At 49.5% G+C, this 16,307-nt stretch overlaps 1 protein-coding gene across 1 annotated transcript in view; it reads left to right on the top strand.

The window, feature by feature from the left end:
- Positions 1–8,836, top strand: part of TMEM132C (transmembrane protein 132C) — a 393,879-nt gene extending 385,043 nt beyond the window's left edge. The window contains exon 9 of the mRNA XM_060249642.1: positions 6,949–8,836. Within this exon, the coding sequence (XP_060105625.1) occupies positions 6,949–8,139 (1,191 nt within the window). The 3' untranslated portion in view covers positions 8,140–8,836. The remainder of the gene's footprint in view (positions 1–6,948) is intronic.
- The last annotated feature ends 7,471 nt before the right edge of the window (positions 8,837–16,307 follow it).

Below are 16,307 nucleotides of genomic sequence, written 5' to 3'. Positions count from 1 at the left end.
TGTACCGTATTTGGCTAGCTTCCTGTCTCGGCTGCCTTCTAATAAATCATAATGGGGTTTGAGGGACATTGGTGGCAGTCAAGGGAAAATGTAGTTTGTTTACCAAGAGCGGTGGGGAAATCGGGGAGAGGGAGAAAGGGAGGGAGACTCGGCTTCTACCCATAATCCCCCCTTGAGTGATTTGTTTATGACTTGTAATTAACGGGTCTGAGGAGATTTGTCACCTCGGTATCACAGGGCGTCACCACCAAGGTAGAAGCCCTGCGGAGGAGATGGTTCAAATCCATCTTCATCCCTTGATGGTAATTGGAGGAGCTTGTCAGAGAATCACTGGAGAGGGGGGGATTTATTGGCAGAGCACCGGCTAAATTTGCAGAAACAGCTCTTTGAAGGACACGCTACTATATCATTTCTGGGACCGAGAAATATTTTCTCTCCCTTTTTGCTGGGGGGTGGGAGGGGGCAGCTCTTCAGAATGTCAAGCCGTTGGTGAAATTTTGCTCGAGGTGGATGGCTCTTTCCCTGCCCTCGCAAATCCAGAAATAATTTGGACTCCATGTTGAGCCTGCCCTCACCTGGAGAGCCCAAACTAGCCTGATCTCATTGGATCTCGGAAGCTAAGCAGGATCGGCCTTGAATGGTATTTTGATGGGAGACCCCCCCCCCCCAAGCCCCCAAGGAAGTCCAGGGCTGCTAGGCAGAGGCAGGAAAAGGCATACCACCTCCGAATGTCTCTACAAGGTTGCCATAAATTAGATGTGACTTGATGGGTTTTTTTAAAAAAAAAAGAGTTTAAGTGATGTTTCTTGACCGGGGTGTCAAACGTGTGGCCCGAGGGTCGAATCAGGCTCCTGGAGGGCTCCTATCTGGCCCCTGAGCAACTGGCTGTCGTCTGCTTCCTTCTCCCTCTCTCTTGCTTCCTTCTGCATCACGGCTTGCTTTGCCAGGTTTACAACATACAGATACCCGCCTGAACAACACCTGAATGGCATACTCAAGATTGCACAGCCATTGTCTCAGATTTCGATGCAATGATTCAGAGCGAGTGGAGTCAGTTATCAGAAACCGTTAAATAAACACGATATTGCAAGAGGGCTAATCTTTTCAGCATGTTTGAGTTTTTAAAAATCTTCAATTGTGTTGGCGTCCTTTATAAAGTTTATATTTCTGCTACCTGGCATGGCATTTTATGACACACATGGCCTCCCCCAACAAGGTCTCATTAACGTCAGTTTTCGCCCTCATAACAAATGAGTTTGACACCCCTGTTCTAGACCCTCTGCCCTGTCTCTCCACGTGACTAACCCCTCCCCTCATGTTCCCAGAAACTTCACAGCTCCAGCTGTGTCCTCCTAGTGATTTTGTGTGCAATTTTCTTCCAGGTGTGAGAGCGTAGTTCAATTCCACTAACAGTTAGTCAGAAACAAGTCTTTCTAGCAAGTTAATATGCCTCGAATTGCAGTCCTGGCCCTGTTCAACTCCCTGTTGTTTTCTAACGTGCTCCAAAACAGGCTTGGAAATACAGGTTTTGAAAATGTGCTCGTGCTCGGTAAGGCTTCCCGAATGCTCAAAAAAATTGTGGCTCAGATCCAGCAGGGCCTCAGGCAGCACTCTTTGTTGGACAAATATGCAGTGGCAGCTCAAAATTTCCCAAATGACAATAGGAGAACACCCCGATTTTTATACCAAGGGTCATGGCCCAGGCCCTCCCCTCCTGCACATTATTGAAGGCTGTGTTGTGCAATAGCTTATCCTTCGCTGAAGCCTGTGTGCAATAGTTTATCCTCTGCTGAAGCTTATGTGCAATAGTTTATTTTCTACTGAAACCTGCTGTACAATAGCTTATCCTCTGCTGAAACCTCTTGTACAATAACTTATTCTCTGCTGATTTAGACATGACAGATCTTAGGGACACAGTTGTCCTCCAAGACATTACCAAACGTGGTACCTCCCTTGTGCTAATAGGAATATACCCCTGTTATCCCAGTGCTCAGTGTACCCTCCACTGTTGTGCACTGCTGAAGGCTGTGCGATGTGCTGTGCAATAGCTTACCTTCTGCTGAGGATTGTTGTGAAATACTTTATCTTCTGCTTACTTAAACATGACACATATAAAGGGCCATCAAGTCACAAGACTTATGACAATCCCAGCAAGGGGCTTTCCAGGCAAGAGAGAAGCAGAGGCGGTTGGCCATGGCTTTTCTCTGCAGAGTCTTCCTTGGTGGTCTCCCATTTGACCCTGCTTAGCTTCCATCATCTGATAAGATCAGAGTATACTAAGCTACCTTCCCTTCCCATGATAGGTTATGGAGGACACAATTGTGTCTACAAACATGATCAAAGTAGACCTCGGCACCTGACTTGTGTGCAATAGCAGGCTAGACATTGCATAGATATATAGGGTTCATGTGCATGCATTGGCATAGACTCAGGCCAGAAACCAGTTTGGTGTAGTGGTTAAGTGTGCGGACTCTTATCTGGGAGAACCGGGTTTGATTCCCCACTCTTCCACATGCACCTGCTGAAATGGCCTTGGGTTAGCGATAGCTCTCTTATCTGGGAGAACCAGGTTGGATTCCCCACTCCTCCACTTGCACCTGCTGGAATGGCCTTGTGTCAGCCATAGCTTTCTTATCTGGGAGAACCAGGCTGGATTCCCCACTCTTCCACATGCACCTGCTAGAATGGCCTTGGGTCAGCCATAGCTCTCTTATCTGGGAGAACCAGGTTGGATTCCCCACTCCTCCACTTGCACCTGCTGGAATGGCCTTGTGTCAGCCATAGCTCTCTTATCTGGGAGAACCGAGTTTGATTCCCCACTCCTCCACTTGCACCTGCTAGAAAGGCCTTGTGTCAGCCATAGCTCTCTTATCTGGGAGAACCGAGTTTGATTCCCCACTGCTCCTCTTGCACCTGCTGGAAAGGCCTTGTGTCAGCCATAGCTCTCTTATCTGGGAGAACAGGGCTTGATTCCCCACTCCTCCACTTGCAGCTGCTGGAATGGCCTTGGGTCAGCCAGAGCTCTCTTATCTGGGAGAACTGGGTTTGATTCCCCACTCCTCCACTTGCAGCTGCTGGAATGGCCTTTGGTAAGCCATAGCTCTGGCAGAGGTTGTCCTTGAAAGGGCAGCTGCTGTGAGAGCCCTCTCCAGCCCCCCCCCCCAACTCACAGGGTGTCTGTTGTGGGGGAGGAAGGGACTGGAGATTGTGAGCCGCTCTGAGACTCTTCGGAGTGGAGGGCGGGATATAAATCCAATATCTTCATCTACCTCACAGGGTGTCTGTTGTGGGGGAGGAAGGGAAAGGAGATTGTGAGCCGCCCTGAGACTCTTCGGAGTGGAGGGCGGGATATAAATCCAATATCTTCATCTACCTCACAGGGTGTCTGTTGTGGGGGAGGAAGGTAAAGGAGATTGTGAGCCACTCTGAGACTCTTCTGAGTGGAGGGCGGGATATAAATCCAATATCTTCATCTACCTCACAGGGTGTCTGTTGTGGGGGAGGAAGGTAAAAGAGATTGTGAGCCACTCTGAGACTCTTCGGAGTGGAGGGCGGGATATAATTCCAGTATCTTCATCTACCTCACAGGGCATCTGTTGGGGGGAGGGGGAAGGTAAAGGAGATTATGAGCTGCTCTGAGACTTTTCGGAGTGGAGGGCGGGATATAAGTCCAATATCTTCATCTACCTCACAGGGTGCCTGTTGTGGGGGAGGAAGGGAAAGGAGATTGTGAGCTGCTCTGAGACTCTTCGGCGTGGAGGGCGGGATATAAATCCAATATCTTCATCTACCTCACAGGGTGTCTGTTGTGGGAGAGGAAGGGAAAGGAGATTGTGAGCCGCTCTGATACTCTTCGGAGTGGAGGGCGAGAGGTAAATCCAATATCTTCTTCTTCTTCAGAAACAAGGCATCTCAACACTGCACTAAAAGGAGTTACCTGCTAGAAGGCATAAGCCAAAGCCTGAAGGGTAACAACTCTATCAATTTACACTACTAACATTTTGAAAAGGGATTCCCAAACAGCGGAAAGGGGACCAAAGGGGGGCAGCAAGTTGCTAGGGGAGAGGAAGCAGAAAACTAGGCCTGTCCCTGTTAAACACAGACAGCCAGAACACTGAAACAGCAGTGTGAGAACAGAGCAGAAGATTCCAGTTTTCAGCTAAACCGAAGCAGTGCCTGTCGCTCAGATATCAAGTATGCCCAGGAAGTATATAAGAGCTGACATGCTGGGTTAGACCAGCGATCCATCTAGCTCAGCGCTTCTGCTAGATGCCTGCAGAAGGTTGATAAGCCAGGAACGACAGCTGCATCCATTCCCTGTGGTTAATCCCCAGCATCAGGTGAGTCCCAGGTAGGCAGACTTCAGAACACTTGGGTCATCCTTTGCTGAGCATGACATCCAGTGACCCTTTTAATCCCAAGTTTCCTCCACCCCACAGCTTGCAAATTAGAATGTTTACAGAACAGAAATCATTGCTTCAAATGTTGCATTGGCGGCCGAGGAGAGCAGACCAGGAGAAGTTGGTGATTGACATTGTTTTCCCATTCCGCTCCCCCACACACACACACACACACCAGGTTTTGAAATCTGTAATCCCTGGGAGTATTTGGGTATATAGGACTGCTGAATCAGGAAGAGGAAGAAGACGACGACGACTGCTGCAGATTTATACTTCCCCTGAATCAGTGGAGGAGTTATTTCACATCTCCTTCTACTTGATCTTTTGAAACACTCTGTTTTGCATGCAGAAGGGCCCAGGTTCAGTTCAATCCTTGGCATCTCCAGGTTCTTGTTTGTGTTTCAAAAGATCAAGTAGCAGGAGATGTGAAATACCTCCTCCTCCTGAGAGCCTGGAGAGCCGATGCCTGTCTGGGTAGATGATACTGACCACGATGAACAAATGGCTTGACTTGTGTGTCCAATGTCATGAGAATGGCAAAGACGCTACCATTTGCGACCTACGGAGCACCAGCTGTGATTGTTCCATTGAGTTAGATCAGGGGTGGGCAAACTGTGGCTCAGGAACCACATGTGGCTCTTTCACACATGTTGTGTGGCTCTTGAAGCCCCTACTGCCCTGTCAGCCAGCTTGGAAAAGGCATTTCTCTCTTTAAATCACTTCTCCAAGCCAAGCCAGCTGGTGGCTTAGAGTATGCATGTAAAGTCAAAGTTGCTTTCTTTCCACCTCTCCCTCCCCATCTATTTTCCTTCCTTCCTTCCCTCCCTCCCTTCCTTTCTTCCTTCCTGACTTGAAGCTCTCAAACATCTGACATTTGTGCTTTGCGGCTCTCAAACATGAGGTTTAATCTGCGTGGCTCTTACATTAAGCAAATTTGGCCACCCCTGAATTAGATCAAGATGGGTAGCCGTGTTAGTCTGTCTGTAGCACTAGAAAAGCATACAGTGATTTCAATAAAGAGAATGCAGGTTGCTTGAACTTTAATCCGAGCAGGGGTCTCACCGCGTCTCTCATATGCATGTATCGTGTCCAAAAACAATCTCCCCACCCCTCCGCCCCGGTAGGCTTTGTAATTTTAGCCACCTGCAAATTTTGTTCACGATTCAATTCAAACTCAGGCGACTAGCTGGATGTGCTCACTCCGATGGAGCAACAGGCCTGCATTTCTCTCCCGAACTATCTGCACTGTCCTTTGCAATCTGGGACCTGCAATCTTTTGAAACCTAGATCGCCAGCCTATTTTCCCACGTTCCTTCCTTCTCTGACAAATTGTTAGCGTCGCTGCCGCTTTGTAGCGACCCCAGCCTGCTGAGTTCCCACGCCGTCTGTCTGCCGTGCGTGTTTCAACTACCCGGCCCTCTTGGCCTTAGCCTGCTGTGCCACAATATCTTTCTCTCTTTGTGCCATCTTTACCAATCTGGCAGCCGGTGGTTTGGAAATGAAATATTCGCTCTATCCCCAACTCCTGAAACAGATACATGCCCCTTGCTGTTCGCTCTGAAAAGCTTGAAATTTGATTGGAAGGGTAGCAAACGGATCGCCTTTGTTCCAAGCTGCAGTGTAGCGAATTGCAAATGACCGAAGACAATATTGTGCTGTGCATTTGCTTTATGATTAGACGTTAATGAGGTGGTAATGGCTCTCCCTTTCCATGGTGATTTTGGGCCCCATTGTTTTGATGTACTGAATTGTAAATTTATGGGAAAGCCCTGGGGTGATTTCAAGCTGTCTCCTAATTTCTAGTGGTATTGGTCCACTTTCTTCTTTTCTGGCTAAAAACTGGAGGTACACTCTACTTCTCTGACACCCAAAACAATTAATTTGAGAGTGCAAGAGTGTGAATTAGCTACATGTCGATGAGCTCATCCCGTTTCTCTGTACGAGACACTTTTCTGAGCAGTAACTCACACAGAGATGCAGCGAGCAACTTCCTCTGATGGTGTCCATGTATAAATTACTGGATCAGAGTTAAACAGGGAGAGAAGGCTCAGTTAACAATTTTGTTGAAAACGATGAAAAATATTGATATTATTTCATCTAAGGATAGTGGGTAGGCATCTCAATATTTGATTGTGAAAAAGAAGACTGCAGATTTATACCCCACCCTTCTCTCTGAATCAGAGACTCAGAGCAGCTTACAATCTCCTGTATCTTCTCCCCCCACAACAGATACCCTGGGAGGTGGGTGGGGTTGACAGAGCTCTTACAGCAGCTGCCCTTTCAAGGACTCTCCTGCGAGAGCTTTGGCTAACCCAAGGCCATTCCAGCAGGTGCAAGTGGAGGAGTGGGGAATCAAATCCGGTTCTTCCAGATATGAGTCTGCACTTAACCACTACACCAGACTGGCTCTCTCTTAAGTGCTTGATGGAGGATTGTAACTTCTTGTATCCTGGATTTTTTTTGGAGAGAGAGAGAGACTAGTTCAGTTGCAATTGGAGGAGGTTTGCTACCAAAGATCATGTCCTCAACTCTTTTTCTTCTCTTTTAGGAAGCCATCCTAAGCTCGTGGATCCAGTTCAGCGATGGCTCTGTGACTCCACTGGACATTTATGATCCCAAAGACTTTTCCCTCTCTGCATCATCGTTGGACGAATCTGTCATTTCAGCTCGCCCAGGTTCTACCACGAAATGGCCAGTGGTGGCAGCAGAAGGGGAAGGACAAGGCACGTTGGTCAAAGTGGACATGATGATCTCCGAAACTTGCCAGAAATCCAAGAGAAAGAGCGTCCTGGCGGTGGGCAACGGTAGCATCAAGGTGAAATTTGGCCAGAACGACGCCAACTCCCATGGCATCAGCGATTATGACGCCGATGAGATCGAAAACCATGCCAGTGACCGAAGGCAGAAGGTGCTGGACCAAGAGCGGTATGGCCAAGATGGACGATACTATGGGAGCTCTTCCGCTGAACGAGAAGAAGGCACTGTGCGGAAAGTCAGCACCACGGCAAAATCTATGATCAAAGGCAAAGTACTGAAGAGCAACCTGGCTGGAGAAAAGCTCTCAGATGATGGGCAGTTGCAGAACATCCCCATAGACTTCACCAACTTTCCAGCTCAGATCGACCTCCCCAAAAATGATGAAGGCATAGACGACAGCAACCTAGTGCAGGCCCCGAGGGGACTCAGTGATCTGGAGATTGGGATGTATGCTCTCTTAGGGGTCTTCTGCTTGGCAATTCTTGTCTTCCTGATCAACTGTGCCACCTTCACGCTGAAATATCGGCACAAGCAAGTTCCAGTGGAAGGGCAGGCCACCATGAGCCACTCCCATGACTGGGTGTGGCTTGGGAATGAAACCGAACTGCTGGAGAACCAAGTGGAAATTTCGTCCCCGCAGGACGAACGCACGACGAACGTCGACCGAGGGATAGACTTGGAGGAGAGCAACCAGCTCCTCAACGGGAGCATGCCAAAAAGTATACAGAGCCAGCTGCACAAGTCAGCTGACTTAGGGGGCAAACAAGGGAAAGAGCAAAAGCTCAATCCCCCCTTGCACTCACCCACCTCCAAGCGAAAACGGGTCAAGTTCACCACCTTCACTACAATCCCTCCGGATGACAGCTGTCCGACCGTCAACTCCATCCTCAACTGCAACGAAGATGACATTAAATGGGTTTGCCAAGATATGAACCTCGGGGAAACCAAACACTACATGGAGAAGCTCAAAGAAGAAGCATAGCCCTGGATCTCAGGTTGCTTGGGGGGGGGGGGGTCGCAAACCACACCTTGATGCCTTCAGTTGTATCAGGAAATGGGGAAGAGAATGGAGGGTCGGCGGACTAAATCGTCTTGAAAGCAAGGCGGATTTTGTAATCAGGGAGAGAGGTTTGCTCAGCCTATCCGGGAGAGACAGCAGTCTTTCCCCCTTCCTCCCCTAGATGACAGAGTTGGAAGAAGAAGCAGCGAACTGGCCCATCTAATAAACTCGGATGAGATGACATTTAAGGGTCAAGGATAGCTACACAGAGACGGTTAAGGGTCAAGGATAGTTACACATGGACAGTTAAGGGTCAAGGATAGTTACACACGAGGTACCAAAAGTATTCTTTCTTTTCTTTTCTTTTTAAAGGAAAATTATGGGTTTTTTAAAACGAAACTTGTTTATATTTCTAATAAAATATCAAAAATATGAACGGGAACTGGGAAGAAAAAGAGCAAAGTATGTGTCACCCGTCTCCTTTCCATTCCTGCCGCTGGAATGAAGCCAGGATGGTGGGCAGAGCAGAGATGGAATAGCATTTTGTTTTTCCCGATTTCGTCCCCTGCCCCAAAATCCTGAAGCTTGTTCTTTCCGACATCCTCTCTTTCTCCACCACTCTGCCCTTTATATGTTATTTCTGAAGCATGCCAATGGGAATTAAAAATGTTCCAAGCCTATCGGTTCTCTCCAGGCCAAATCATCTTCATCGTTCTCCCCCTAAATCAGTAGCACATCATATTGTCCTTTGGAGAACTCAGTGAATTTGCGGCAAATTAATAATTACAATATGTTGTCTGCTTAAAAGCAATGAATTCCAGCCAGGTCATGGGTGGAGCCAATCCCTGAAATGACTGTTACTTTCTCCCCTAACCCTGCACATTCGGGGGATATTGCCGAATTTTAATCAAAGTTGTAGGGTTTTTCCCTCCCTAATTGTCTACGTTTGGGCGGGATTGTTGACTCTCTGTGTGTATTTTGTTTACCTCCAATTGTATTTTCTCACGCCCATTCTGAAGCAGAGTGCCACTGCCGATCTGCCTCCTGTACTTTCAAGAAAGACTCGATCATGCATTCTGCAACCTGGTCAGTGACCTCATTCCCTTCGATCCCAAGTACACCATATTCATGAAGCATGTGCTGCTAGGTCATGCAGCTTTACTCTAGACCAAGGGTGGCCAAACAAACTTGTTAAGTGGGTGGACTCTTATTTGGGAGAACCGGGTTTGATTCCCCACTCCTGCACTTGCACCTGCTGGAATGGCCCTGGGTCAGCCACAGCTCTGGCAGAGGTTGTCCTTGAAAGGGCAGCTGCTGTGAGAGCTCTCTCAGCCTCACCCACCTCACAGGGTGTCTGTTGTGGGGGAAGGAGATAAAGGAGACTGTAAGCCGCTCCGAGTCTCTGATTCAGAGAAAAGGGCGGGGTATAAATCTGCAATTCTTCTTCTTAATATAAGAGCCACATCGAATCAACATCAGACGTTTGAGAGCTGTAAGACATGAACGTCAGATGGTTGAGAGCAGGCAGGATGGAAAAGAGATGGGGAAGAGGTGGGAAGAAAGCAGCTTTAATTTCCATTGTCCAAGCCGCTCGCTGGCTTGACTCGGAGAAGGGATTTAAAGGGAGAAATGCCTTCTCCATGCCGGCCGACAGGGCGGTGGGGGTTTCAAGAGGCGCACTATGTGTGAAAGAGCCACAGTTTGGCCACCCCTGTTCTAGGATCAAGAAGGGGATAAGGGAATCCCAGGCCTTCCTCTAACCTCAACTTATCTCTGAAAAACCTGCCATCTCCACCCTTGCATCCCACACCGAGGCTGTTGCCGCCGGTTGAAGAAGGGGCTCCTTTCTCAAACCCAGCTTCCCATTTTCTGAATTTCTCAAGACCCCAAACCTTTGTTCAATGTGGGTAAGGAAGAGTTTTGCTCCTCCCAGCCCCATGAGGAGGAGGCGCTGTTTCCAAACTCAGCTGGGGAAGGGGAGGGGAGGGGGGGAGAGACATCGCTTGGCCTCTCCTCTTAACTTTGGAACCTGCCTTCGGAAGCAGGAGGAGGGACTCCGCTCACACCAACACATGAAACTGCCTTATACCGACTCAGACCCTTGCTCCATCAGAGTCAACAGGGGGGCTGACTTCCAGAGGACCCTCCGGGGCGTAGTCTGCTTTCCCCCCCCCCTTTTCTTTCCTTTTCATTTTGCCCTGACCGAGCCAGCGCAGTGTCCTCAGTGACAGCCAGAGCCAGGAGAGCTGAGCAGGACACAGTGCGTTGAGGCAGGAAAATCAACAGGTGGAGAGGAGGGAGGCAGAGGAAGCCGTGTGGAATGGCCTTGGGAAGAAAGGGGAGACAAATATAGCTCCTGGTTGCAAAGTGCCAAGGTGGGAGAGAGGGAGGTGGAAGGAACCGCCCACCCCGCTAGCACGCAAGGTGCAGTGCCTTCTTCACTCCAAAGTTTTAGGGTTGGCCGCCAGGTACCTACGTCAAGTTTTAGAGTTGGCTACCCCAGAAAGCTGCTGAGAAGTGGCATGCCCCGCAGTGGATGGACAACGGTGCCCCCTGACTCTTTAAAGAGCCCCCCAACTTGTAAAATCCTGGCTATGGCCCTGGTCAATATTGTCTGCTCAGACTGGCAGCTGCTCTCCAAGGTCTCAGGCAGAAGTCTTTCTGATCATCTGTGCCTGGTCCTTTCCACTGGAGATACCAGGGATTGAATCTGGGACCTTCTGCACGCCAAGCAGATGCTCTATCACTGAGCCACGGGGTCTGGTGGCGGCTGGAGCATCGTTTCAGGAGGCTGCCCCCTGCCATGTGAGCCCCAATTTCAGAATGTGTGCCACCCCCATATAATAGCCCCTGCTCACATCTACAAGGAATGGCTGCCAAATTTGAGCCAGTTTGGTGTAGTGGTTAAGTGTATGGACTCTTATCTGGGAGAACCGGGTTTGATTCCCCACTCCTCCACTTGCACCTGCTGGAATGGCCTTGGGTCAGCCAAAGCTCTGGCAGAGGTTGTCCTTGAAAGGGCAGCCGCTGTGAGAACCCTCTCAGCCCCACCCACCTCACAGGGTGTCTGTTGTAGGGGGAGAAGATATAGGAGATTGTAAGCCGCTCTGAGTCTCTGATCCAGAGAGAAGGGAGGGGGAATAAATCTGCAATTCTTCTTCTTCTTGAAATGCAGGTGTAGCATAGTCGTTGAGGCTGAACTACAAATCGAGATGGAATTACCAGGAACACTTCGAAGGGTCTTAGTCCTGTCCCACCCCCCCCACCCCTCCTCTCAACCTCAGACTGCCATCTGCAGGGCGCAGATAATCACACTCGCCTACCTTGCAGGGTTGTCGTGGGGATTACGTCATGATAACGAGATCTGCATCGAAGGTACTGTGTGAAGTGCAAAGCGCTACGTACGGGGCAAAGTTCAGAGATGCCTCATGGGCTCCAGGGGCTGCATTCACTCCTGGAAGATTCCGGCCACCACAGATCAAGCCTTCTCCTGTCTCCCTCCCTGCTCCTTCGACAGCCTGGTCTCAGCTTGGCTTCTGGATTTGAGGACATGGTGAATTAACTTTTCCATATTCTTCCCAGAGCACAGAGGTTGGGTTTGGCCAGTCTTTAGATTAGATTCTGCTTGTCTATTGCTGTCAAATCTGGACACAGGTTCTCCAGTAGCTAGATAAAAAGCATATTTTAGAGGGAGAGCTTTTTAGGTTAATTTCCAAGTCCAAAGTACCCCTGGAGGGGGGGGGGGGGTTGCTATCAGGAAGTCCACCCAGATGCCATCAGGAGGTCCACCAGCAGGGCCAGAACTCCAGAAGCCCTCCCACTGTTGCCTCCTAAGTAGGCCTGGCACTAGGCCGCCCCCCCATGGCTAAATTTGCACACCAATGATGTCATGATGACATCACTGTCATGCCCCCTGACTTTGCGGAGGCTGCCCGAGCCTTGGGAGGCTTCCGCAAAGTCCCAAAGGCGGCATGTGCGCTCAGAGCGCGCTCGCTGTCCCCCTGGCTTTGCGGAGGCCGCCCGAGCCTCAGGAGGCCTTCGTAAAGTCCCAAAGGCAGCATGTGTGATCAGAGCGCACTCACTGCCATCATGCCCCCCTGACTTTGCTAAGGCTGCCCGAGCCTTGGGAGGTCTCCACAAAGTCCCGACGGCAGTGGGTGCGCTCAGAGCGCGCTCGCTGCCATGCCCGCTCACTGCCAATTCTCCGGAAGCCTCGGCAAAGTCAGGACAGCAGTGGGGAGAGGGGGCACCTCGTGGCACCCCTAGGCCAAGCGGCGCCCCAGGTGGTCACCTACCTGGCCTACTCCCATGCACCGGTCCTGCCCCCAAGGACCAAGAATACAGAGCATCACTGCCTCAGACATAGCATTCCATTGATACCTTGGGACCTCTGATCCATAGGTTTATCCCATCCCCTCTTGAAACTCTCTATGCTTGTAGCTGCCACCACTTCCTGCAGCTACAGTCTTGGCTGCCAGCGGTTTGGCATTGAGGGGCGGGAGGAATCACTGTCCATCAAGACAAAAGCAAAGCCCTGTTTGTCAAGCCAAAAATCAATTCACTGTCCGTCAATGCTGGGGTGGTGTCAAGGTCCAGGGGTTCTGGATGGGCATGCTGCCACTGACTTGCATGTCCTTTTGCCGCCTGCTTGCTGTCACGTTCTCAGGGTGCAGGCAGGCAGGAGTCCAAAGCCAGTCCAAGGTCAAAGTCTAGGAAGTCAAGCAGGAGCCAAGTCACCAATGCGGAATCACAAACCAGAATCAGAAGCCAGTGTCCGAAAGCCAAAAGGTCAGGGTGCCAAGGAAATCAAGCAGGTCAGGATCAGGAATCAGGAAGGAGAGGGGATGCAAGCCAGAGAATAGATTTGTTGCTTCCACAAGGTTACCAGTTCCTGGGTGGGAGCTATATGGGAGTCTCAATCAGCCTGCTCCCTGGGTGGCAGTGACTCTGCTAGAACTCAGGGTTGAGAGATCTGAAGCCTCGGCGTGCCTCATGTCTTCGCTCTGAAAGTTCTTTCCGGAGCCTGCTTCGAACTCTTGAGATGGGAGGAGGAGAGCATGGAGGAGACTGATCAGTCAACAGCTGACACTGGTGCCTGGAGAGTGATTGATGGGCCAGCTGCTGGTTGTTCAGCTGAGGAACTGGTCTGTTAACCGTTCCAGCTGGTCTGTTAACCCTGTTCCAGCTCTGTTAACCCTTCCAGTTCCTTCTAGTCAGGGCTCATGACACTTGCTTGCAAGCACCCCTACCATCGATGCCCAGGGAAAAGGCATGCGGATGGTGCAGATATCTGTGAACGTTGGCAGTGAGAGAGTGAGAGGATTCATGGGCATTGTTGGGAGCAAAAAGAGGCCTGAGCAGGGGCAGAGGAGGGAAGGGGGCCCTGGTCACTCTCTAGTAATCTTGCCAGGTACCTCCAGGCAGCTGGCAGGGGACGGGGGGCAGACTTATTGGGGTCAGGGAGTCTCACTCAGTGTTTTGGGAAGGTGACTTCCAATGTGACCCAGATACGATGTAGGCACATTGGAGATGTCAAGGCAACCTTCTGGTTTTTGGGCAACAGCTCTATGGTAGAATTAGCTTCTACCATAGAGTTTTTGCCTTGAACAGCAGAACATTACCCCCAACAACCCTGACATGCTTACATCACTTCCAGATCATGTTGAAGTCTAGTAGGCACATCGCTAAGGTGTGGACAAGTCCCCTCCACTCAGGGCTTTTTTTGTAGCAGGAACTCCTTTGCATATTTGGTTACACCTCCATGATGCACCAATCTTCCAAGAGCTTACAGGGCATTTAGTCCAGGGCCTACTGCAAGCTCTTGGAGGACTGGCTATATGCAGAGGAGTTCTTGCTACAAAAAAAAGCCCTGCTTCCACTTACTAGCTGATTGGTGGTGAAGAGGTGGGGCTGGGGAGTGGGGACCCACTCCGAGGGGGAGGTCTGGCATCCCAACTCTCTGGCCAGAGCCCCCCCCCCAAAAAAAAACAACAACAACTGGAACCAGCCCTGGGCAAATGCATAGATTCCCGATATGTGGCACAGATCCTGATAGCAGCATGGTTTGGTCCTCTTCTCTGCAGAGCAGGTGGAAATATAGGCTTGGTGCTGTTTCAGAACCAGGCCCACTGTCTTCCTGTTGCCCTCTGAGCATGCCACGAGATCCCACTGGCTGCGTTACCATGGGCAGCTTTGCCTCAGTTTAGCTAGCTACATGCCGGCCAGACTGCCAGGGAGACTGAGAAATCTTTTCGGATTGGGGAGGGATGGTGGCTCAGTGGTAGAGCATCTGCTTGGTAAGCAGAAGGTCCCAGGTTCAATCCCCGGCATCTCCACTAAAAAAGGTCCAGGCAAATAAGTGTGAAAAACCTCAGCTTGAGACCCTGGAGAGCCACTGCCAGTCTGAGTAGACAGTACCGACTTTGATGGACCAAGGGTCTGATTCAATATAAGGCAGCTTCATATGTGAGCCGCTCTGAGTCTCTGATTCAGAGAGAAGGGCGGGGTATAAATCTGCAGTCGTCGTCATCTTCTTGAAAAGAATTGTGGACAGCTTCCCTCTTCTTTAAAAGGTGGAAGGAGCACGAGGAAATGCTAGAGCTGACTGCTTCCCCACAACCCCAAAAATAAACCTTCCTGTCCACAGGACCGGCTAGCTTTCTACAGGCAGGGACTTTGTGAAGCCTTCTCAAAGGAAATATTATAGAGACACTAAAGGGTTAAACCCTACAGGGTTGGCCGTAAGTCAGCCATAACCTGGGGGCCAAAAAAAAAAAATGTTTATAGGTATTATATGACGAGATGTCATTTGGACCTGAAACTTGTTCAGTGTTGTAACACTGGCCCATTGAGAGCTAGCGGGATGGGAAGTATGGAGGCAAAAAGACCAGAGACCTCCACAAAGCAGGGGAGGCAAGGAGGCAAGAGAGAAAGCCATCCGGTACTCTGAAACCAGCTAAACAGAGAGCCCTCAAAGCTAGCTGGCGATCTGGGAAAGCTAACTTGACCTGGAAGCTATTCTAGCCAAGTCAGAGGAAGCTAATGGGCTGTCTGGGTAGGTGAAATTTCCATGGTGGCTGCAAGGACCTCAAAATAACCCAGGGAGCCTTTCGTTCCGCAGTTGTTAATGGTTTGCCACTAGGGGCAGCAGAGCACAACCCGAGAGGTCCCCTTTTTGAGCCCCGGCTGCCTTTGGGAAGTCTCTGTCATAATTTAATGACCCAGCACGTTTTTTTCAATCTCTTTGGAAATCTGTATCTTGCCTGGCCTGCTAGGAAGACACAATCTCTACTTCTGAACGCAATTCCAATTATCACCTGGGTGGCTCATTAGGTTTATTTGCTTATTTCACTGCCCAGACGTGACGGATTCCAAAACCCTGTAGCATAGTTGGACTTCTTCTTTCTTAACAAGGATTTGCCTAGTATGCATTGTAGACTGAAAGAATGTAATATTTATTTATACATGTTATACAAATTGTAATTAAAAATGCTTTACACTGATGGAGCGTGTAGTTTTTTGGGGGGACAGACAGAAATCGGAACAAACCCACTTATCCACCAAGATTTTTTTTTTTTTAAGTTCGGTCTAAAGTCCTTGAGGGGGTTTTAAAAACATTTTAAGATTTGTAGGCAATAAACTAGAACAAAGTTAGAGTAAATGGGCTCCTTTCTTCAAGGCCAACCAAGTTTTATTCAGGGTGTGAGTTTTCACATGCACGGGCCCTTTGTCAGACAGAATGGAGTGAGATTTACCAGTCATATATAGAAGGCCGAGGCTGAACAGCAAATTAGCATGAAAGCATACAATATAATGCAATGTTTTAACAATTGCAAACAGGAATAACAAGCTAACATGCTAGCATGGCCTTGGGTCAGCCATAGCTCTGGCAGAGGTTGTCCTTGAAAGGGCAGCTGCTGTGAGAGCCCTCTCCAGCCCCACCCACCTCACAGGGTGACTGTTGTGGGGGAGGGAGATAAAGCCACTCTGAGACTCTTCGGAGTGGAGTGCAGGAGATAAATCCAATATCATCTTCTTCTTCTAAGTTTATATGGTCGTCATTGTTTAGATTCAAATCCGGAAGCAAACAGGCAAATGAATGTGTCAGATGTGTTAAAGGTGCCATTGGACTCTTAACTTTGTTCTATTGC

This window comes from Heteronotia binoei, chromosome 11 (genome assembly GCF_032191835.1).
Source record: "Heteronotia binoei isolate CCM8104 ecotype False Entrance Well chromosome 11, APGP_CSIRO_Hbin_v1, whole genome shotgun sequence".
NCBI classification, from domain to species: domain Eukaryota; kingdom Metazoa; phylum Chordata; class Lepidosauria; order Squamata; family Gekkonidae; genus Heteronotia; species Heteronotia binoei.
The sequence above is the reverse complement of the archived record's forward strand: the minus strand, read 5'-3'. Positions and strand labels throughout refer to the sequence as shown.